Raw genomic sequence first — 23,545 nt, 5'->3', positions numbered from 1 at the left:
GCAACATTGACAGCAAGTAATCCATTCACCCCAGCAGTAACTATTATTGATACATTGTTTATTGTAGCTGGTACACAATAGTGTACATGGATTGCTGCAATCCAATGAAATGGATGAATGTTACGATAGTGGATATGAAAGGTATTTGATAGCTGGCTATAATTTTTGCTACATTGGAAAATGGCAATATTATGTAGTGTAAGATTTGAAACATTGCTGATGATTATTCCTACCTGGAAATTGTCACATGAAATGATACTCCTATTACCAATGGCATGCATTGTAAAATTTGTGATATTGGCAATTACTAAATCATCATTGAGATAAAATTTTCCTGGTAAAAAACAAAATTCTGCATGAGAAGTGAAATATTTGGTGATGTCATTCATGTAATATTGTAAAGTGTGTGAGCCATTGTAGGTAGGATGATGACCATTAGGTACTACATAATGTACAATGGCATCTGTGAGGTACACCAGCATTACTGCAGATAAGATGCTTGTGGATCGGGAGAACATCATGAATCTGTTTACAAATGACAGTGTGAATACTGTAGTTTGTGAGATGTTGTTTAGTAGTTAACATTCATGCAGTTTCTGTTATATTGAATATAAAAAGTAACTATAGTCACAAGTAACTGTCATACCAACATGGATACTATATTGTTGTTGTGTGTTTGCATTACTATGGACTCTTGTTTGTGACGAATCTTATACTACCAGTAAAACACAAATTTGCTTGCATACCAGCCAAATAGCTGCATGTTTGTGGGTTGCTAATATAATTCCAGGTCATAATCAATGGAGTCATTGTTTAAATAATTGTGAGACTAGATTCTTCAGTGAGTAAAGGGTTATAAGATATTAGTTTGATTCTGTCACAATCTCTGGTCGTTGTGACCGGGCCTGGCATGTGGCTCCGTCACACAACAGGTCATCATACCTAATAACTCTGTAATTATAAAGTCGTCTACATGTGTGATAGCAGCTGAAAATTGCACGGCCATATATGACAAAAAATTAATGTTACAAGTCATGAAAGTATGTAGATAAATTTTTATGTGCCCACATGCCTTGCACTTTTGTAGACCCAGTTACAGATAGACTTGTTAAATAAAATTAATAGTGATAACCATGAAGGTGCAAGAGCTGATGTGCTTGAATTATAGTGAGATGGCACAGCTGCACTTATAATAAAACACAAATGTTTTATTAAAGTAGCTATACACAGTGAAAAGGTGAGCCAAATTTCAAGCCCTCATCTACAGTAACATGCAGTTGTTAATCTACTCAAGATATACTATAGCACTGCACAGATAAACATAATTATGCACATATAAAATTGGATATCTTCACTGCACATGTACAACATAACATGCAGTATAAGAGCTCTTACCTGGTAATGTATTATCATCAGAGTTACATGTTATGCATCTTATATACTTAGCTTTAAAGTATGAAGCAACATAGAGTATACATGGTACTTTTGTATGTATGAGATATGCACCTGTACACTGTACATCATGTAATACACAATATGAAAGTAGCAATTTCTATTGTAATATACATAACTACACCAAACTAATAACTATATTTGTAAGTGCATAAAAATATCATTAAAGTTTTGACAAACATGCTACGTAACAACATTTGGAATTATTCAGAATACCTCCTGCATGGTATAAATTCCTTGAAATACTCTCACAAATCAAAAACATTTATAAAACAAACAATACCACTTGGTACACTACACCTTTAATATACAAATTACTATAAAAATAATAGCTACAAAAAGCATAACAAATAATGAATATAGACATATAGCACAAACACAACTATGATGCATACTTTTACAGCATGTGTATATGTGTATGTAGTAAATGTACTAGTCAGGTTGATCTGAAAATGTTTTGTAATTAGCAGCAGTGGCCATGGGAGGTGTACTGTTGACCAGCCTGGAAGGCTCACTATCAACTACAGAATGCAGTCTCTGGTGTGAGTAATTACTTGGTTGTTGGCCATTGTTGTTCCGTGAAGCTTCCTGAGTATGTGACACACTTGGGAGCCTATCACTGACACCATACATTTCTTCTCGTTCCTCCTCCATGTCAAAATCCTCTTCTAATAGTGTGTGACCGCTGTGGTAAGTCTGATAGTAGGTTGACTTGCAGCGCTCAATAATAACCGACAGCATATAAATCATTAGATATGCTATTGGTATACAGGCTAGCACAAATCCTATGTACTCTGTTGGCCAGTGTTCCTCTACTATGCCATGACTGACAAAGAAATAATGTCCTTCTAAGCAACTCAAACATAGCAGCACTCCTAGTATCAGTCCATCAACCAAGTTATACAGCCTTCTATTGTATGGCTGAACTACACAGTGAACAATCAGAAACACTGCACAAAGCAACTGCTGGATAATATATTGTTGAGATAATAACGTGAAACTTGCTGAAAAAAACAATGCCAAACGATAGAAAAAGTAAAAACTGGCATACCATTGGAAGTTAGGGCGGTAACAGGAATAAAATTCATTTAAAAACAAGTCAATTCTTGTTAAAGGTAGGAATCTTCTTAATAGCTGTTCAACTTTCTCATATTTCCATAGAAATGGCCTAAAGAGCAGAATCATTGGAGGGAATATTAAAATGAAAATCACAATGACAGCTGGGACTGCATATTTGATGTGATTTGACCCAAAATAAGTCACAGAGCCATCTAATAGATAACGAAATTCACCATCTTTTGAGATATTGGGCCAGTTCTTCTTTAACGAATAGGATGGTTGCAACATGAGAAAAGACAATGACAAAAACTTGGCATACGATAACACCATAACTGCAACTAACCCATGCAACACCTTAGAGTCAGGGTAGAAAAATTTACTCTTCAATGCTACTAAAAAATCCTTGGATTTATTACTCATAAAAGAGAACCTACAAAATGATCTTGGAATACAATAACGAAGAACATGGAGTAAACAAAATAAAGGACAGCAGATCACTCTTCCATAGTTCATTATTAGCACGACTAATAGGACTAAAACAAGTGGCATGACTGCTAATACATAATGAAATGCAAACACATCCAGTGTCGTCCAATGTTCCATAAGACAGTAAGATGGTAAAATAACATCGAGAAAGCTGAGATTCCAAATACTATAAATTATTAGAATATGGTCAGTGTTTCCCAGTTGAAACAAATGATTGTAAGCAGCTATGGAGCTAACAACCTGAGCAAAGAATATAAAACTGTTTAGAGGACCAGACGTTAAACTGAAATTAAACAATACTAATAGCAAGAAAAAGATGATCAAGGGAATTATTTCGTACAAAGCATATTGTAGGAGACCAAAATATTTCCCATACCGTAAATTATGACACTTTCCACATTCTGATACATATGAACTTGAGTACACTGATGTACCATTTACACACTTTCCACACAAGATTCCCGTTCTGTTTTGTGGCTTACATATCTCTACATCCAGCTCTCTGTAATCTTTAAACTCATACTTTGTACGACTGCAAAATCCATTGGGACAATAAGCAGTTGTAAAATACTTCTCGTTTCCAATTTGATTATTATTAACATAACCAGCCCAGAACAATGGAGCAATTGTAGACTGGTATACATGTATGTCACAACTGTATACTCCCTGGTAACTACAGTTACAGTTACAGGTAGTTTCATTGTTATGATCAACTTTAAGACATAATCCAGGTGGGCAATGCATTATATTGACTGATGTATTGACACTATAAGGTGTGGTTGAAGTTGTTTGTAACACCAAATCTGCAGTTGAATTGGGTTCACCAAAAAGACGGACCATCTGATTTGAACTATATTTAGTGTCATTATCAAGTGCCACAGTACCATTGTTCTTAATGACTGATACAAAAAAGGTGGTATAAGTTGTAGCATTGTTTCCTTTATCATCAGTTATGTTTATTGGTAAACTCTTCAATTGTCCAGGAAAAAAAGATCCTTTGCTACAACTGAATTGTGATGCAGCAGTAGCAATGTCAGTATATTCAACTGATTTGTCTGAGTGTTTATAATAAAAAGGTTTATCAGTAAATAAACTATTCATTGCATCTGTCAAGTTGTACATTGAATTAGTAGATGATGTCCACAGACAAGGCAGGAGAGTTGTTGTGTATATGGAATCCCCTGCAACTGCAGCATCATTGTCAGTGAAATTAAAGGTTGCATTCCAGTCTGGTAACAAAGTGGATGAGTTATAATATCGAATGAAGCAATTCCTGGAAGAAATCAAGTCGTGTTCTCCAATAGACATTGTATAAATAGCACCACCCTTGTCATGAGCCTTGTTATTCTCAAATAACAAGTATGCACCTTCATTAATGGTCATCCAGCTACCACCAAGTAATGCAATCGCACCACCATTATCTCCTGTATTATTGGAAAATTCTGTTATATTGTGAAATCCTATTCCCACTGATAGTACAGCTAGAGCAGACCCATTGTTGCCTTTAAAATGATTTGAACCAATGAATTCTACCGGAAGGTTATCAACATACACTGTACCTTTTCCGATTAACCTGCTATGTTTATCAGAATAAGATACACTGTTTTTTAAGAAATGACACGAGTTAAAGACAATCTCAGAGTATGCTCCAACAGGTAAACCATGCCATACAGTAAGGTCAACAGCAGACCCTAACCTAGCTTTGTTGTGATCAAACGTACAGCCAGTAAAGGATATGATATTAGTAGCTGCAAAGACTTTCTGCTCTGGACTAGTACGATATGAAACGCCTCCACCCCAGTATGCCGCATTGTTTGAAATATTACATTTAATTAATGATATAGAGTTATTATGAATAGTGGATGGATCATAAAAAATAAAACCAGTGCGGACACCTCCCCCACCAGTTCCGCTGCTTTTACTACTTAACCTGGGACATTTGTTGTTAGTAATAGAAGTGGAATCAACAGTGAAATTATTACCATTTGAATGATCTTGAAATTCTGCAAATATACCAGCTCCCCAATAAGCAGAATTATTAGCTACAACACAATTACTGATGTTGATATTCTTGTTTTTAGAACTTCCTTTAAAATAGACAGATAAGCCACCACCTCGACTAAATGACAAGTGGTCATTCTGAAAAGGTCGAATGAACAGTGAGACATTATCACCATGTACATCAGCTACATTGTTGGCAAAGTGACAATGGTAGATACTATAATCAGCAGTACTGTTTTGTGATATATTATGACCATACTCGGGATTCTCATATGTAAATTCTATATATAGTCCACCTCCACCAATACCATGATAAGGAACATTGTAACTAAAGTTAGAATAGCTAATGTTAACAAGTCCATTCACATCATACATAGTCAAGCCAGTGCCATTTGAATTTCTGACAGCTACTCTGTACAAAGCAGTGTCATTACAACCAGAAAAATACAGTGCTGAATACATTGGTAATGGCACCAATAGTGAATCTGTAGAGTTAAAGCTGGTGCTAGTGTGGTTTGTGTAACAATTCTCAAATATCAAATTAGAAATGACAATATTGCTTGAGTTAAGGAAAGACAAACCAACCAGCTCAACACAAGACACCGTAACTTGTTGGTCAATACCACTAAGGATAATACTGCTTACATCTTTTAAAGTAACAGATTGTGATAGTACAACATCATTCAGAACATAAATGCACACATTCTTGAAGTAGTTAGTGGCATTCAATGCGTCAGTTAAATGAGAACATGGATTATATTGGTTATACCAGCAATCAGATGTGTTGAGCGTTCCATTACTACTGACAGTAATATTGTGGCTACAGGTAGTTGCATTCACTATCACAATGCTCACAGTTAGAATGGCTACCAAGATGACCTGTGTATGACATGTATTAGTAAAATGCATTGGCTTAGAGAGATAATATGTATGCATGTTGTAGTTGGCTACATTAAATGAATGTTGGAAACCTGAAGTGTGTTAAATTGTTCTAATAGTTATTAGCTCATATAGTAATGCTAATGGAGGAGATGTTTTTGTTCACCAGTTAGCTGATTTACATGCAATTTGCTTAGTCTACTTAACTAGTTACTAACTTACCAATGGTACAAGAAACCATCGATACAGTAAGGAATTTGGCAATGCGGAGGGCAGCTTAGACTACAACAAGTTTGATACTGAAATTTGATTGGCTGAAAACGTGGTCTCTAAATCTCATAGAGCCACACTCATGTCCAATAGAAACCACGCTCTGAGGTGATACGAAACACAATAACTACAATAACTATGTGCCTGTGACATTGGCAACACATGGGCATTTAAATGGCTAGTAACAGCTGTACTGAATTAGAGGGAGGTGTAATGGGCTTGTTTGTACTAATCAACACTACATTACTTGTTTACAAGCAGCTGTTGAGGCATAACAACAGCAACAATGAGTTGTAGGCCAGTCACTTGAGCAGTATTTCAATAGATCCTATTTCAAAACACAGAACATGCCTGTAACATTGGCAATGCATGGGCATTTAAACGGGTAGCAACAGCCACGCTGAGGTTAGGGACCTGCCTAAAATTTTACCTATTATGCTATGCTGCACTGCTCAAAAATTTTACCTATTATGCTCAAATTATGCCCAAGCTTTATGCCTCATTTCCTATGTTTTGCTAATAAATTTGCAGTTATGTGCACATAATAAGTGGCTGAAGCACATCTTTGCTCTTCAGAATGCATGTGACAGAAAAGATCGATATACTCTAATAGAACAGTCAGCTGCCTGATTGTTCTATTAGAGTTATTGACTGTTCTATTAGAGTATATCGATCTTTTCATCAAGGATTTGTAGTATGGCTCAAATGTTCTTCCTATTATGCTAACATTATGCTCAATGCTTTCAGGCACCTATTATGCTCATAATTATGCCAGCATAATCAGTGGGTCTCTAGATGAGGTCCCACCATGTAGAGGCTTGTTTCCAGTAATTGGCCATACATTTCTCGTTTACAAGAAGCCGTCAACTCAAGGTACAATAACGAGGTATAATCTAAATAAGTTAGACGTCAAGAACCACTGGGTTCTACGGGATTTAGAAAACCCTCAGGCCCTTAGTAGCGCCCTCACTGCACTCGGGCGCTACAGCCCAGGGACTTCAAGTTTTCTAACTCCTGTAGAACCCTGGTTCTTGATGTCTAACTATTATTTAGGTGGCCTTAGTGGAGATGAGAAAGTAATTAAGCCTTTTAGAGTCAGTGAAATATAAAATAGTCAAATTAAGATACTCAGTCATTAAGTAAGAAATGATTTCTCCCGTCTACACTGGCTATTGCAAAAATCACCAAATGTGACAATTTGTGTACATGACTAACCCTAGAGTCAACAGGTTCTACCATGCAGGGGCTAACTCTCTGAATTTTCAGTAAATTTACACATCTCTAGCAGCGGAAACTGATTTAAAAATAACATCAAGTAGTGTGCTATGTGGCCAAGAAAGCCATCTTATCACACTACAGGCATATTAAGAAACAAAATGCTATTTTCACGCATACATTGCTCCATGCTTCCTTCTCTAAATTGCACCATACAGCTGTCCACCAAACAGTCTACATACCAAAATTGCTTCAGCCATTCTCAAGATATGGGCAGCCAAAACATTCTTTATGCATTTCACTCTTTGCACAAACCCTTAATTTGATTACCTTGAAAGTTAGCACATGCAGCTTGTTGCAAATCAAATAAAATAATATTCACAGATGTTTGTACACATTATAAAGATTGATCCTTAGTCAGGGTAAACCGCTTATGGGAACAACTTAACAACTGAGTTACAAGGAAAACACAAGCACACAACAACTTTGAGTTATCAAACAATGTATTTTATCTAACGACCAAGTGTCATTTTTTGTGTAAGATGCATGCAACACGTTTGTTTACTACAACATGCATGTATTATTCTATGAGACATGTATGGCATTGCCATTGCATGCACATGACACATACATGAAATTTCAAGCTGGGATTATATACCAGTACAAGTATACAATTTTTTTTTGGAATTTTCAACTAGGGTAGGGACCATAGCACATCGATAAAAAACAAGCTGGAGTAGTGTATGATATTAAATCACAGTAAAACGATAAGAAGTGTTATATCCCTATGTGCATTTTTTGTGTACTTATTTGTTAACTTTTTTGGAAAACAACTTTTTTGGAAAACAAAATTTTATGATTGGTGAACCCACACATACCGTATCAAAAGAAAAATATGGCACCATGTGTCCCAGCTGTTAATCATTGTCTGAAAAGTAAAGTATCCATTACGCTTCATTGTCAGCTATGTTCAACCCGTTACCAGGATCGCATCGAATCCTATGGACAAGGGAGCATGTAACTTTGTAAAGAGCGAAATTCAAACATGGCTGCCGTGTACTATAATAAGTAACTTTTAAAATTTTCTAATTAGGATATTATGCGGAGGCGCATGCTCGATATGTCACGTTTCTACTGTGATGAAGCAAAGCTATGGAAATGAAGTTGAATGGAACGATGGAGGAATAGTAGCACAGGCTTAGCAGGACAGTCTTTCTACAGTCACTAATCACATGAAATCAGGCTAAATTACTCCACTTGACTATTCCAAGCTCTACCTTCAACTCGACGATCTTCCTATCGAAGCAGCTTTACATAAGACGATGGAGTAGCAGCCCATTCAGTGCATCCTGTTGCGCGTAAGAATGATGTAACCAATTATATACACAGTAACACTGGACACCATGTTTGAATTTCGCCCATAGTATTGGTAGTGCACAGAGTTACACGCTCCCTTGTCTATAGGATTCCATGAGCTCTTGCCATTACACAGCATTACGAATCAAGAACTGTTCGAAAAGCACCTCTGCAATCAAAGTAGCTGCTATGAAAATACGGATGGTTTCTGTTACGACGGGAAGCCATCATATCATGTGCTACAGCCAAATTGACACCTTCACTGTTAGCAAAGATGAATGGGCCACAAAGGAGGGCACTGGTAAGTCCATGAAGAATAGCATTGTACATACTGCGGTATGCCAAATGGCAAATGTCCGGCTGAACAGTAAAAAAATCAAGCCTGTAACCTTAGCCGTTATTGAGTTATGCTTGTCTACAGGCATCAGCCAGTCAGTTAGTCACTAGAAAATTTGGTTTAATAATAAAAAAAAAATCATATCAACTTGTTGAAAGTGTTTTAGGTCAATCTGAAGGCTTGTTTGGGTTTAATTTCATCTAACCAATACTGCGCTTCATCGCTATCAGGGAAAAGTGAGGCTGGTTTTTGGGTGATGTTTTTTCATGGGCCCGGGACACACGATAGTGTGTTGTGTGGCCAAGTACAGCTAGTGTGGACATGTGACAGACAAGTGTGTATTTTACAAGAATCAAGAAACACTATTTTCATGCATTCGTAGCTCAATAGTGCCTAAAAGGAAATTAACCAGTTTTCTGGAGAAACTCTCTCTGGGTAGGCCACCTCTATTACCAATTTGAGTTGAATCTGCCCAGCCATCCCTGAGATATGCACCTTCAAAGTTCGTTTGCTTTTTTTAATCTTCTGCTTCTTTTTGCTCCACTCGCTATAACTTGCGCCTTCTATAGTCGATTGACTTCAAATTTGGAGGGTATAAGAGCATAATGCAGCACATTTACAGCCCAATTTTCATAGAGATTGAACTATGAACAACAGAATTATGCATGGTTTTGAAAATTGTAAAAGTGATTTGTTGTCACGTCTACAGGACAATCTTGACAGAATAACTTGAAAATCCGTCTGTACATGAAGTTACAGTACTATTGTAGTGCAAACCTTTTGTGGTGTAAAAGTACTGAGAGTATTAGCTAAGGAGATTTAAAGCAAAACCAAACATGTGAAAAAGCACAATTGAGATACTCTAATAGAACGGTCACTGGGAACTAAAAAAAAAATACCTGCACAAAAACTGTCAGATAAAAATTCTCAAGTTTTTGAACCAGGGACCTCCACACCTATATACCCAAGCCCTTACCACTCTGCCACTGCTGTCGGTTGCTCACCTCACTTAATTTCTACCTTATAAATGAAAGTTCTGGTTTAGTACACAAGAATGATTACTCATAAATCTATCAGTGAAAGTTCTATACATGTTATATTGAATAAATGTGTGCTCTATTAGAGTACTACAAAAATTATTAAAAACCTATATCAAGCGTGCCACGTGGCCAAGTACAGCCGGTGCGGGTGAGTGACATACTTGTTTTACAGAACCAAGAAAATTCTGTTTTCGCGTATCCGTAGCTTGATAGTGCTTGAACAATAATTAGTCATTTCTGCTATGGAAATTTCTTCAGGGTAGGGCATCTCCATGAGTTGAATCTGTTCAGCTACAGTATCTTCACACCTTCAAAATTCATTTTATTTCAGTTCTTCGTAAATACATATAGCCATGCAGTCTTTGATGATTCATATAGTAAAGGGGAGAAAAGTTCAAAGGCGAGCTAAAAGGGGGGCCAACCAAAGGCTGGCTTTGGAACTTGCAATTACACCAAGAACACGAAAGCAGCCAAGCTGTGAAAAAGGTGTGGTTTTAAAAGCCTGGGTAAAAAAAGTTGTGGTGGCAGCCAAGAAATGATTGCAATATGTTAATGCTAATAAGACATTGCTAACATTTATCATCATTGCAGCTATTTCTTGGTTAAAATTATTAGCTTTTGCAGCCATTTCTTGGCTGCCATTTTTGCTTTTTAAGGTCGCACCTTTTTTCACAACTTGGCTACTTTTGTGTGGATTAGTATAATACCCATCTTATTAGCAGCACACATTACAAGAAATTAGTTTGAAGATCTAATTTATACTCCACCTGCAGATATATTAGTGGACATTTAATCCCTAATTCAGTCTTGGTAACTTGTTTGTTTACTTTTCTTTGTAACATTATCACATACTGCATCGATAGCACCACAGGTAATGTTTTTGACTCCCAAATATCAATTACTGACTCAAAAGTGAAAGTGGCAATTAAGCTTCACTTTCAGCTATGTTCAGCCCATTTCACAGCACTACAAATGAAGAACAGTAGAAGTGCCTCTGCAATCAATCCAGTCACCATGGAAAATACGGACGATTCCCGTAGGGAAGCCATCGTGTTACCGCAAATTGACACTTGTGGCTGCCAGCAAGAAATGGGGCACAAAAGAGGACAAAGGTAAGTCCATGATGTACGTACTATATGTACTGTGCAAAAGGCACATCTCGGAAGTTGGGATGAAGCAACATAAAACAGTGAAAAAATCAAGACTGTAGCCTTAGCATAATCAAGTTACGTTTGTCTGAAGAATCAGACAGGCATTTACTCAGTCAGGCAGTTAGCCAGTCAGTAGAAAATTCCATTGAATAAAATTCTTAGTTATACCTGCAAAGGCGTCAGGATGGTACGGTGAAGCTGGTTTTTGGGTGATATTTTTGGCCAGAAAAACCCAAACACTAATTAAATATACAGTACTATGTACTGTATTATACAGTGTATTCGTGTATAGTTGTGTACAGACTGTGCGGAGGATACAATTACTTGAACGAATATCTCCCCAAGTTATTATTTCTATTTTCAGTCTTTTTTCATATTAATTTCTGCTAACTTCATTATATGTGTATGGCATGTTTACTGTTTTACTAATGATGAAGATCACATCTGTTCAGGTAAATTAAACCAGTTCAGCCGGACCAAATTTTGATACCAAAAGTATGCAGTCCAACTAGACTGATTTTGGTCAACCAAAATTAGCCTGGCCGCTAGCAATTAAGTGGTCTACCCTGACCAAAATGGTCTGAGTGGATGCAAATTCCATAAGTAAACTTCAGCTATACACAACTGCAGTGAAAGCATAATTCTGCTACATTATTCCATTGGTGGAATCTACAAAGATACTCTAATAGAGCAGTCAACCATCAGCAACACAGCGGAAATAGCTGTCTCTTCAAAGCTTTAAAAAAATCCTGCTTATAAAGGTATCAATATCCCCCTCCCCACCAGAAATGTATTCATATACCTGTTGTATAGTCCACAGTGTAGCTTTGGGATTTGCATGAATGCCATGCAGTACTAACAACACTTTACGAGACTTGAAAATCCATTGAAACTATTGCTAATGAATACTCTATGAAATTAGAATTTTCATTGGTTATTTTCATTAGATTTGATTTGTCTAATGAAAATACTATGAAAATAAAAATTCATTGGGGCCACCAATGAAATTTCCTAGGTTTCTTTGAAAATTTCATTTATTTATTATTACTGGGCAGGCAGCTCTGCTGATGTGCCCAGGAAAAAAAAGAATTTACAAAGACTTATAGTATTAGCTAGCTACAATGATTTAGGAGTCTATAGCAATGTTAGTAAGTTATTAGTAAATAAGTTCAAATCATCGTGATCAATTATTGCAGTGGGTAAGTTGTTCCATTCATTAATTGTTTTTGAGTAGAAGCTCTGTTGATACGTTACAGTAGATGAATTTGAAATGCCAGGATTTTCAAGGCTAAATTGTTCAATAGTGATATATCTGTACTCTGTACTACTGAAGACAGACGCTTAAGAGAAAAGTTACTTTTTATGCAGCTTTTTTATGTATAGCGGCTTGAAAAGCTGCCAATATTCTATTATGGAAATTGACCGCCCACCCGCCCGCATACAAATATGCCTTTAGACGGGAAACAGAGAATTTATTTGGAGTGGCCTAATTAATGCTTGTGGCCCTCGTTGTGGCCGCACCCGTTAAACCTCGGAACTCGCCTCGGAATATTTAACGAGCAATAAATATTATGATTTAACTTACTCTTTGCATCGAGCTCGGCATTGAGCCGTGCATTAATCGAGGCATCAATCTTTTCACCAGCATTCTTGTTTGACACCAACTAGCGTTGCTTCGATTCCGCCCGTTCGATTCAGAAAACCGCGACGGAAATCCCCTCGAACCAAACATTGCACTCTAAACAATGCGCACCTGTATATTGCTAAGTAAAGTACTCCTACTTGTTTGTTGGAAGAACCATGTTGAAAGAACTGGTGGCGAAGTTGCTGTATAAATTGTAAGTTTGCACATTAATTGTTTAGTTGTTTTCGTGTATTATACTAAAATGTGGCCACAGCTTTATATATTCGAGCTTATATTAAGACTCTTGTTTCCTGCGAGGTTTCCTGAAGGCTGAATGATACTAAATTGATACTGAATCATATAACCTAGACTATGTTTTACTTGTATAGAACAGATATAAAAAGCCTTTCATGTCCATGCACAGCTTCAGTCCAAAAATTAGTTCATCTCTAGTGTGACAGCTCCTCGAGCTCAAGGTACAAGCGTTTTTATGCTGTGGTGACCTTAGAAAAAAGTGGCTGAAAAAGTCTCAAACAAAAAAAAGACTGACCTAAGTAGATCTAGAATCGAACCAGCAACCCTTGACCATAAATCTCATGCACTACTGCTTCACAAGGGGATGGCACTCCAATATATCCTGTACTCTGATCTTCGTCCTCGGTCAAAATGAAAGTCAAAAGTCAAGCAAGAAATTTGCAGTAGGTCAAAAGACAAGCTTCGTTTGTAAAGTGTGCACCACAATTGATACAACATAACTGTAATTTTACGAAAATATTCAAGAATTTGGTCAAGAGTCAAGCGTGGATTTTAGTGTAAGTCAAGGGTCAAGGCTTATTTTTCAAGTTTGACCGATGACGAAGATTGGAGTACAGGGTATATTGGAGTGCCACCCCCTTGGCTTCACTATCATCACCACTCATGTGAGTAATTATAGCTATAAAAATCTAGCGCTAACAAAGACAATGCAAGGGAAAGGGCCCTCTAGCTTTACTTACCCTCCCTAAAACACTAAATTGACTTCTAAACGGTTGCCTAATCCTAACCCTAAAGTCCCTAATCCTAGGGGCGCTGCTCCTAATTCTAGGAGCATTGTTCTTAATCCTGGGGGGGTACTGTTCCTAATCCTAGGGTGTTGTTCCTAATCTGGTCTCAACAGAAAACAAAATTTATTCTGTACCTAGCAGCTAGCCATTCTAATCAGTATATAATGACTAACCAGATGTATGAACATCCGTACTGTATTCCTCAAAGCGTTCCATCATGGCCAGCAAGGTTAGACCAATCATGTGATATGTGGTATACAATAATTTACAACATGCTAAAGTGTTCCCTATAATGGTTAGTCTCCTATCTGGAGTTAAGGCATAGAATTTGGATATAATGCAGTGCATGAAATGAAGGCTAGTACTTCACAACATTAGCGACATGTGGTGAGTGAGTGCTTACATGTGGCTCAACCAGCCACTATAGTAGGCCATATGTAACATGAAAATTCTTGCCTCTGAGAATCAAGTACCAACTACTGTATCTAATACAGCAGTCACCGATTTAAAATGTATTCTAAGGTTTTCCGTATAACAGTTTGTTATGTATCATACCTTTTTGTGCTTGTCAGGTTTCATGTTTACCTGACTTGTATCTATGTTGCTTTGTTATATTTGCAAGCAACTGTGAATCAAAATGTTATGTTACATAGCTAGTATAAATTTTAATTGAGTGTTTTCAAGAGCAAGGCTATCTGTTTTCCATAAGTGACTACTTGTATGGAAGTGAGGGGTAGTATATTAGACTGACAGACAATTAAAGTCTAATACAACAGTTACTAATTTAGAGAATGTGTGTATTCTAAGGTTTTCGCTACAATACATACTAAGAACAACTTACCTTTTTGTGCTTATCAGGTCTCATGCTTATGTATATGTTGCTTTGTTAGTTGTGTAGCTATCAGTCAATTGTAAAAGCAAGTGTTAAAAGTGTGTATACTTTTTGTGTTCATGTTCAGCTCCCATGGCAGCAGTAGAATACAATGAATGACTTTTTTACACTGGACATCATGGTTGGGTATGTACTACCTGTTCAGGATGAAACGTGGTTGTTCCCAACTGTAAACCTCAAACTACACAACTTCCCTTCTTTAACTGTTAGTTATATTCCACCGGAGAAACAGCAAAGACTCAAAGAGAAATTTCAAACCTATCCCCCATCAGTTATAGTGAATAAGATTTGTTTCAAGGACTCACAAAGTCGTATAGTTTTCAAGAAGGGAAAGTCTTGTTCATTTAAACTGTCAAGAGAAGAGACTCAAAAGCTATACTTCCCTCTAATTGTTACGTTAAAAGACACTTGGTACCTGCCAGCTAAGAATTTGGGGAAGACTTGTGTTGAGATTTTAGTTCCCCATTTGGAACAGAAATCATCGATTGTTCCAGTCAGTAAATTGAAGCAGATATATGAACTGTGTAATAGTGATGGTACTAAGGTGGCAATGATACAGTTATCTTATAAACTAAGACGTGTACATCAATGTAACTCACTTAGTGATTCTTTGATGACAGGAGCTACTAATGTACAGCAACCGAAAGATGCAAACAAACCAAAACAAATGAAGGCAACACCTTCTAGTAAATGTTCAAAAGTTACAACAGAGGATCCAGTGTCTAAGTCAACTGAGTTACATACTGTATGTCCACCTCCTTTGTTCTATACCTCTACCAGTGATAATCTCAGTGACAAAACTAATGAACAAACTGAGCCACATGCAGTGACTGAACCCAAACCTAGTCAAGACATACTTGAGGTTGTGTGGCCTAATGGTTATGTTCATAGTGAACCAAGGAGAGAATACTGGAATGGGGACCAGTATCGTGACGTACTGTTACCCTCCTGTGGTCAGCCTTCTTTAATACCAGCTGATCTGGAAAACAACACACATGGTATTAATAAAGGCCATGAATTTTCTGTACTACGAGCTCTTATGAAAGAGCTTTCTGTTATGGAGCAGTTTTTGGGATCAAAAAGTATCCAGCCTACGACACAGGAATGTAACGATGCTTATGTGCAGACTAAAGAAATAAGTAATATTGAAGATACACAGCCTGCTCCGAGTAAACCTGTGGCCAAGAAATCGGGTAAAACAAGAAAGAAGTTTATTAGAGAATGTTGTACCAAATCACCCAAGTCACATTCACCTAAAACCTCACCTGTAAAGCATGGTTACTCACCTGGTAGACACTACAAGTTGTACTCACCAAGAAACAGAACAGTTTCTTCAGTATTGAGTGAAAAAAAGGTGAAAAAAGTTAAAGCCAAGTCACCAAAGCCACTGCCGCAAACACGTGTTGATCCACCATCACTTAACCAAGATGATGAGCATCAAACTGAGCCAGTTAGTCAAATTAGTGAACAATTCTTTATTAATACTTCTATGGAACACACTGGTGACCGTTCTAAACTAAACCTTGATATACATATGCCTACACTAACAAAGATCCCATCCACAACTAGTGTAGGCTTGCAACATAAAGACTCCATTACTATGTCACAAGATGACACTCATGCTTTGTCGTCGTTACCTGTTAAGTCACCTGCACCTATCATATCTCAAAATGATACTGTTACTGCTTTGTTAACGGTCAAGTCAGTTACACCATCAGTAACGCCCATGGTTTCTGCTGTACCCTCAGCACCTGCTTCACAACCCGACCACTTGAATATAGCAACGCCTGCTGAACTGCAGAGTTACAGTAACTTATCATTGTCTACTAATTCTGAGGACCCCCTGAACCAGTCACGTATATCAAACCTGATGTTTAGCACTAAACACTTGAAGGCTGCTCTATCCAGATGCCAGTCAGCTAAGGACCGACCATCATCTGCTGTACCACTTGATACAATCTCAACAGACAATACAAACCATACAACCAGCAACACTACACCATGTTCCCCAACCAGTAGTAAGGCTAGTGACAGTGTTCAGTATAAAGATGACTTTGAGGATGATAGTGACCATAGTTCTGACGGATCACCATCATCAACGTATAGTACTAATTCATGACTACCGAAATATTATCAAGAGATTTAACAAAATTTATCATTTGTGCAGTGTATGTATGTTTGTAAAAGTATACAAGTGAAAAACACTAATAAATTATGTCATAATGAAATTACTTACTTGTTCATTGTATGTGTATAATGTTAAGTGCTAGTACTATTGTTGCTGATGATACCGGCTTTCTCAAACCCACTGACCACAATGGCTGGGTTCATGGAGAGGTGTTGGTATGCAGATCCCAGCCAGTCTGCTTGTAGCTGCTTCAGTCGGTTATAGTTTAGATCAACAGAGATATCTTGAACCCTTTTGCCCATATTAAGTTGCTGCTGGACCTCACCCGAGTACCACTCCTTGAATTTTGCAGACAAATGCTCTTCAACAGATTGGTAGATAGGAAAGGTGATATCGCAATCTGTACAACTACTGTCCAGTTCAATGGATATAATACCATTGTCTTGCAGAAGTGTCTCAATGTCAGTTTTTTCATCCAATAATGGGCGATGTATCAGGATGGCTGGTTGGGTGGCTAATAATCCTAAGTTTGATCGTACTCTCTCTACGTAAGGCAGAATGATTTTGGCTAAGAAACTGAGAATGCTCTCCTTATCAGAAATGTTGGCTGGATTACGTTGATAAATATTGAAATCATTTGGGTTCGTGATTGGTGAAACATCAGCAAGACTCTCATCACCTGGCCTTGGAGGAACATCGGCATCATATACCAGTTGGAATGGTAACAGGTTCCCAGACATTGTCACAGCCATCACTACAACAGTTGAAGAATTGTTTCCACAAGCAAGGCTACTATCAGTGTCATTGCCATAACCATCTGGAATCAGTGACATATCAAACTGTTCCCAACTAATTATTAGTTCCATGGGGATATTATTTGTTGTCACGGCGGTTGAGATTTGATCGATGACTGACAGATCTTCTGTTGTCGGTATACTAGGTATACCACTGTACTCGCCATCTTTGCCTTTCCTCTTCCTAAGGCCTACCCGCTTCATGAGAGACACAGCCCATGTTCGAGACAGCTGTATACTACCACCATTGGTAGCAAGGAGGTTCTTGTCCTTAGCAGAGATGATGCCTTCTGCTGCAGCAATCACAACTTGGGGAGTGACTGAGGTACCACCCTTATGTAATACCTTCACAAACTGCTGCACTTGAGCATCATATTCCCCCAGTAATTGGGGTCTACCTCTTCGCTTAGATGGTATCTTATCTATAGAGGATGCTCCGGATTCTAGCGCATCTTTGTACTTGATCTTGAAGGATCTCACCGTGCTTTCTGGCAGTTCTGGAAATTCTGTTTTAAATCGTTTCATAGCTTCAGCGTTGCCGTGTTCTGCTGCGTACTTCCCGATAGTAGCGCGATCTGTCTCACTAAATCTGCGGTAGGGCTTTCTTTTCCTCTTGGCGCCATCTTGTTGTAAAAGTAAACTTTGCACCGCCTTGTTCGCCTCCTGCGTGGCTTCTTCTCCGATCCCGGTTTGTTCAGCAGTCGGCAGGCTAACCATTTCTTGCGAATGGGCTCAGTATAGCAGCAGACAAAAGAACTCGCTAAAACAAAACCGGACAAGAAATAAAATACACTTTAGAAATAACGCGCAAATTTCTACAACTCTTAAATATTTTAAATTTCTACTGTTAATTTAAAAATCTACATAATAACTTTTGGTTCAGTTACAGAAGTTGAGATATTCTTATGAGGCAGCACCAGTGCTCCATTTAGATACAGCTCATCTTGTACTTGTACATCTTCTCCTAGGACAGATACATTCTCAATACGAACCCATTGACCTACAACCGATCGCCAGCCAACAATACATGACTTGATCCAAGTATGTGATTTGACTCGTGCACCAGCAAGCAATGTCGTGCGCGAAATACACACGCCATTCTCGATGACTACGTTGGGGCCGATAACAACATTCGGTCCAATACGGCAGTTTTCACCGATCTTTGCAGAGGGGTGTTTCAGTACATTTCCCACAATATGAGGACCTTTCTCCAGCACAAGTTCATTGCTGGCTTGAACTGATGTTAAATAGAGACACATACCAACGAGGAAATCTTTTGGCTGTCCAATATCCATCCAAAATCCTTCAAGAGAAAATGCAAACAGTTCTCCATCTTTAGACATAAAGGGGAACACCTCTTTTTCAATGGACGTTGGTTGAAGTTTGATGCGCTTTAGAATGTCAATATTAAAAATGTACATGCCTGCATTGATTTTGTTTGATACAAAAACCTTTGGCTTCTCAACAAATTTTTCAATCTTTCCCGTGCCTTCGTCAAACACAACAACACCATACTTTGAAGGCTCGTCTACCTTAGTAACAACAATCGTACCTTCTTTGCCGTGTGATTTATGGAATTCCAGTAACTTTTGAAATGGATAATTACAGATAACATCACTATTTAACACAAAGAAAGGCTCAGAGTCACATGTTAGGGCTTCCTTTGCAAGAGCTAACGGTCCTGCGGTACCCAGTGGGTCCTCCTCAAGAGAAGTGGTTATTTTAATTCCTAATCGATCTGCTTGTGCTTTCATTTCTTCTTCTAACATTTCCGCACGATAACTAACAGCTAGGATGATGTGTTTGACTCCTGCGGCAACCAGTGCCTCGACTTGGTGGAGAAGGATAGACTTGTTCGCGAATTCCACCAGTGGCTTGGGTTTTGACAATGTCAGTGGACGAAGACGTGTCCCGAATCCTCCAACTAACACCAACGCTTTCATGATGAGTATTTCGTGACAAAAGCAAAAGAGGTGACAAAATTAACACTTGAGACGTACCACGTGCCCCCTAAAAGTCCAATTTCAGCAATTCTAATAAAAGCGCATTATTTATTAAACGCCCACGTGAACTTTCAGACGATGGCGAAGTGCTACATGGAAAAGGTGGAACAGAACGAATTCTTGTTGCACTACAGACGAAGCCCGTCATTTAGATCACTACTGGTCTTCATAAGTGAGTCGAATTACACCATTCACGTCATATCCGCCAGTTGTATCACAATTCCTGATACCATGGCAATGTTATTAGGAACCACACACGACATGCGATATGATGTGGTAGCTACATGTGTGTGTTGTGTGTAATGTCTGATAGGTGATACATTGTCAACACATTCTATGTCAGTTTAAAAAATGTCAGATAGCTAGAGTTCATGCCCTTTCCTTCCCTGGATAATTTTTGTAATAACTTAAGTAATTATATCTGTGCGTTATAATCATTTGTGATTTCTGCACAGTAAAAACAAATAATAATAATAATAATAATAATGGGTGAGAGCAAGTGCTACATTTGATTCCTTGTAACACTTATATGGTTATTGTATGCACCTGGACTGATTTGCAGAAACCTTTCTTGGTACCTGTATATGGGATCAGTTTATAATGTGTGTCATGCATTCCTATAGGAATTATCAGTCGCTCTTGACCCTCAATAAAAAAATAAAATAAAAAACTACTGTATCACACTTCACATTTACATGCCATAACAAGTAAATCGTGTTGCATGATTTAGCTGACATAGAAAGTAATTTCATTTGCCGCTATTAATACGTGTATGTTATGTACTCCACAGTGATTGTCTTGTTTGGATGGTTTGTTGCTCTGTCAACAGGTATGTAGATTGTTGTATGTCATCCCATTATTTTACATATATTTTGCAGTCAACAAATGGCTGCAGTTTTCCATAGTAGCCATAGCTATTTATTTTGCATATATTTCAACGGAGAAATACGAGGTACACGCATACTCATAAGGCAGACATGTAACTGATGGATTTTTGTAGGAGTGTATATTGAATAAAAGAAAGGGGACAGTCACCCTCTGCAGTGCTAGACTAGTAGAAAGAATTATTTTGGGATACAGAAAATTAAGTACGTGTGTTAATACATTAGTGTGTGGATGTGATGTACGAGTAGTTTGGTCTTGTAGTTGTGTCAGAGCTATCACAAATAGCTGGAGTAGAAGTTACAACCTTCACGTCTAAATACACTCGATCTAGTCATCAGGTATGTGCCTGTAGTGTGTGTGTGCGTGTGTGTACGTGTACGTGTATGTATATTCATATATGGTACACATGCATAGTGTAAATGTATTATATGTAGGTATGCTTGAAGTTCATTGATGGATTCAGTTTATCACTCACAGCTTCTTGTACATATGAGGACAAGAGGTAGGTGATGACCTGTACAAGTCAGTAGGCTTGTTATGAAGTAATGTGATTTTTGTTTACAAGTGTGTAAAAGTTAATTTAATTACTGGGATATTTTTGCTAGAAATACTTTTTAAACATCTACAGTGCTGGACATGCAAATATATTTCCAATGTTTGTATTCTGTAGAGAATGCGAGTTCTGCATGTAATGTCTATCGTAACCATATGAGCAAGTATTTGGAAGGAAAGGCGTGTGTAGTACAAACAGAGGAAGAGAATAGTGGTAATTTAGCTAATACAAATGTTATTGATTTCATGCTGCAGAGCTACTGTATCCTGTTATCACACCTCAGCTTCACATAACTCATGTATATTGGACTGTGTGTGCAACTGGATCAAATAGACATAGCAAACATTTTTTGTTATATGGGGAAAACATTGTGCCAAGTTGCTGAAGGAAACAGGTGTGCATGTACCACTTCATTCACATGGGCAGTTCAAAGGCATCACCAGTGCCTTAAACTGTATATAGCACTGTTGCAGAGAGTGCATTATAATAGTGTTTAACACAATCATTGCTTTTTTGTAGAAAACAAGTGTGATCATACATTGCCCACATACTATAAGTTATAGTTAAAGCACCACTGCACATGTGTATGGAAAATACAACATGAGGGGGCATGTTGAGAGGCTAATACAGCACAAGGCAAAGCCGAGTGCTGTATTTGCCTCGAAACACCCCCAAGTGCTGTATTTTTTGCACACACAAGCATAGGCAGTGCTTTACTTCCTGGTTGTCTTGCTTGGAGCAATTTTTTGATTACCCAAATTGATTCAATTTTTTGGTGATCAGACTATCATTAAGTTGTCTATTTGTAGTCGTAGAACAAACTGGTAGGATTATTTTGGCTAGTTTTAGCATTTGACAGTCACGCATGTAATCCATCGTGCCATCTACATGGGGTTGTTGCTTCATGTCAGACTATCAGTAAGTGTTCGTGTAATCTACTTCTATTCATAGAACCGCCTGGTAGGATTAGTCTGGCTAGTTTTAGTGATTTACAATGTCATGCATGTGATCAATCGTACTGTCTGTTTTCGTAACATTCCTTACATAACTGCGCTGCATAATTGTACTTTGTTAGCCACATAACTGTACTCATAGATAATAGACACCCCATACTGGATTGGAAACTTCTAAGCACCTCCTAACATATCCGCGCTTCGCGCCCCTCATACTGTACACAGTACCCAGAGTGGATTTTATAAGAACATGTTTTCCTTATTGGCGAGTAGTAGGTGCACCACTATGGAATATAAGGTTTGGCCTATTCATAGTGGGTGTACTGATGTGTATTAGCTAGAAGTTTGACAAGTGCGAAAGGTTGATACGAGAAGCAGGAGATTTGTGAACTTGGCTAAACTGGAGCGAATATACCCCCATACCAGTACACGTAGCACTAGTAACTAATAAGCATCAGCCTTAAACTAGACTTGTTCACCCCGTCATTTTCACAAACATGTGCAAATACTTTTTATACAGAAAGCACCTATACCAGTAGTAGGCTAATCGCCATCCAAGAAACAATCTACTAAACTTACCAGTTAAAACAACCGAGCTGTATCCAGACAGTAAACAGAATCGAGTGAGAAAGAGTGTTTTAAAACTTCAGGCGCGAAACGTGGATAGTCACGTACTTTTGTATGGGCACTATACATGTGCTTCCAATCCAGGTAGGGGTGTCTATTATCTATGCTGTACTTTATGACATATACAGAACAGTCATGCAGCTAATCAGAATAATATGGGAAATACAGCATGCAGCAGCACTTTGATCCTCCCACACAAAGTACAATGAGTATACGTAGTACAAGAGTTTTATACATACATGTTTTGTTCCTTCAATTTTTTAATCAAGTCCTGATTAATATACATATGTGAACTTTTTTCATTTTACTGAAGAACACTTTATTTATGTGAAATGATAATTAATCCAGCCTACATGTGCTGTACAGTAAACTAAATTACATAGTACATACATTTAATTTTTCACAGGAGCTGGCTTTTTGTATAAAATCACTCATTCCTATGTCTTAAGTGTGTACTGTACGTAGCTTAGCTTAATGACCATCTGCATTAGAATCTGATTTCATTTTATTTGTGTCCATAGAATTCATGAGAGTTTGGCTAATGAAATTAGGGAGTTCTTAGGAGTACCAGATTTTGAGAGAGTGACTACATTGAAGGCAACACAACCAGGGAAGAAAACTCACTAACAAAATTTTAGGACTGTAAATTATTTTTGTACATAATTGAAAGTTGTATACAAACAAATTCATAGTCATCGCAACAAAGACATATTTAAGGAATAAAACGTTGAAGACATGTGGTAGATTGGAGCAACTTGTAGAATGGAAGGATCACTCTGTATTTAGTAAATGATATT

General features: G+C 37.8%; 4 protein-coding genes across 5 annotated transcripts; 2 read left to right on the top strand and 2 right to left on the bottom strand.

Moving 5' to 3' along the window:
• Window positions 1-1,700: 1,700 nt before the first annotated feature.
• Window positions 1,701-12,984, bottom strand: LOC136250755 (uncharacterized). Its single transcript, XM_066043032.1, has 2 exons — window positions 12,832-12,984; window positions 1,701-5,877 (listed from the first exon to the last, which is right to left on the bottom strand). Exons 1-2 carry the CDS (start codon window positions 12,976-12,978, stop codon window positions 1,885-1,887), a joined length of 4,140 nt encoding a protein of 1,379 aa, XP_065899104.1. The 5' UTR covers window positions 12,979-12,984; the 3' UTR covers window positions 1,701-1,884.
• Window positions 12,962-17,053, top strand: LOC136250756 (uncharacterized). The gene is made up of 2 exons (XM_066043033.1): window positions 12,962-13,084; window positions 14,873-17,053. Exon 2 carries the CDS (start codon window positions 14,897-14,899, stop codon window positions 16,922-16,924), a length of 2,028 nt encoding a protein of 675 aa, XP_065899105.1. The 5' UTR covers window positions 12,962-13,084; window positions 14,873-14,896; the 3' UTR covers window positions 16,925-17,053.
• A 1,448-nt stretch (window positions 17,054-18,501) lies between these two features.
• On the bottom strand, window positions 18,502-19,830 carry LOC136250757 (mannose-1-phosphate guanyltransferase beta-like). The gene has a single exon (XM_066043034.1). The coding sequence runs from the start codon at window positions 19,668-19,670 to the stop codon at window positions 18,588-18,590; it is 1,083 nt and encodes a 360-aa protein (XP_065899106.1). The 5' UTR covers window positions 19,671-19,830; the 3' UTR covers window positions 18,502-18,587.
• LOC136250760 (cytochrome b-245 chaperone 1 homolog) lies at window positions 19,746-23,453 on the top strand. 2 transcript variants are annotated; one of them, XM_066043037.1, is made up of 7 exons: window positions 19,746-19,902; window positions 20,521-20,559; window positions 20,609-20,682; window positions 20,731-20,818; window positions 20,877-20,953; window positions 21,050-21,117; window positions 23,270-23,453. In XM_066043037.1, exons 1-7 carry the CDS (start codon window positions 19,809-19,811, stop codon window positions 23,373-23,375), a joined length of 546 nt encoding a protein of 181 aa, XP_065899109.1. In that variant the 5' UTR covers window positions 19,746-19,808; the 3' UTR covers window positions 23,376-23,453. The 2 variants fall into 2 exon arrangements, with proteins under 2 accessions (XP_065899109.1, XP_065899110.1); XM_066043038.1 differs by lacking the exon at window positions 23,270-23,453 and adding an exon at window positions 21,286-23,263.
• Window positions 23,454-23,545: the final 92 nt, after the last annotated feature.

This window comes from Dysidea avara, chromosome 3 (assembly GCF_963678975.1).
Source record: "Dysidea avara chromosome 3, odDysAvar1.4, whole genome shotgun sequence".
Lineage (NCBI taxonomy): Eukaryota > Metazoa > Porifera > Demospongiae > Dictyoceratida > Dysideidae > Dysidea > Dysidea avara.
Note: the sequence above shows the minus strand (reverse complement) of the source record. Positions and strands in the feature narration are given on the sequence as shown.

Coding starts and splice junctions, on each gene's coding strand:
- LOC136250755 (XM_066043032.1), bottom strand. CDS start 12,978: ATGTTTGGTTCGAGGGGATTTCCGTCGCGGTTTTCTGAATCGAACGGG. Junction 5,878..12,831: donor TGCCGAGCTCGATGCAAAGA/GTAAGTTAAATC, acceptor TGTCATACACAG/GTCATCTTGGTAGCCATTCT.
- LOC136250756 (XM_066043033.1), top strand. CDS start 14,897: ATGAATGACTTTTTTACACTGGACATCATGGTTGGGTATGTACTACCT.
- LOC136250757 (XM_066043034.1), bottom strand. CDS start 19,670: ATGAAAGCGTTGGTGTTAGTTGGAGGATTCGGGACACGTCTTCGTCCA.
- LOC136250760 (XM_066043037.1), top strand. CDS start 19,809: ATGGCGAAGTGCTACATGGAAAAGGTGGAACAGAACGAATTCTTGTTG. Junction 20,560..20,608: donor GTTTGTTGCTCTGTCAACAG/GTATGTAGATTG, acceptor TATATTTTGCAG/TCAACAAATGGCTGCAGTTT. Junction 20,819..20,876: donor TTTGGGATACAGAAAATTAA/GTACGTGTGTTA, acceptor TTGGTCTTGTAG/TTGTGTCAGAGCTATCACAA.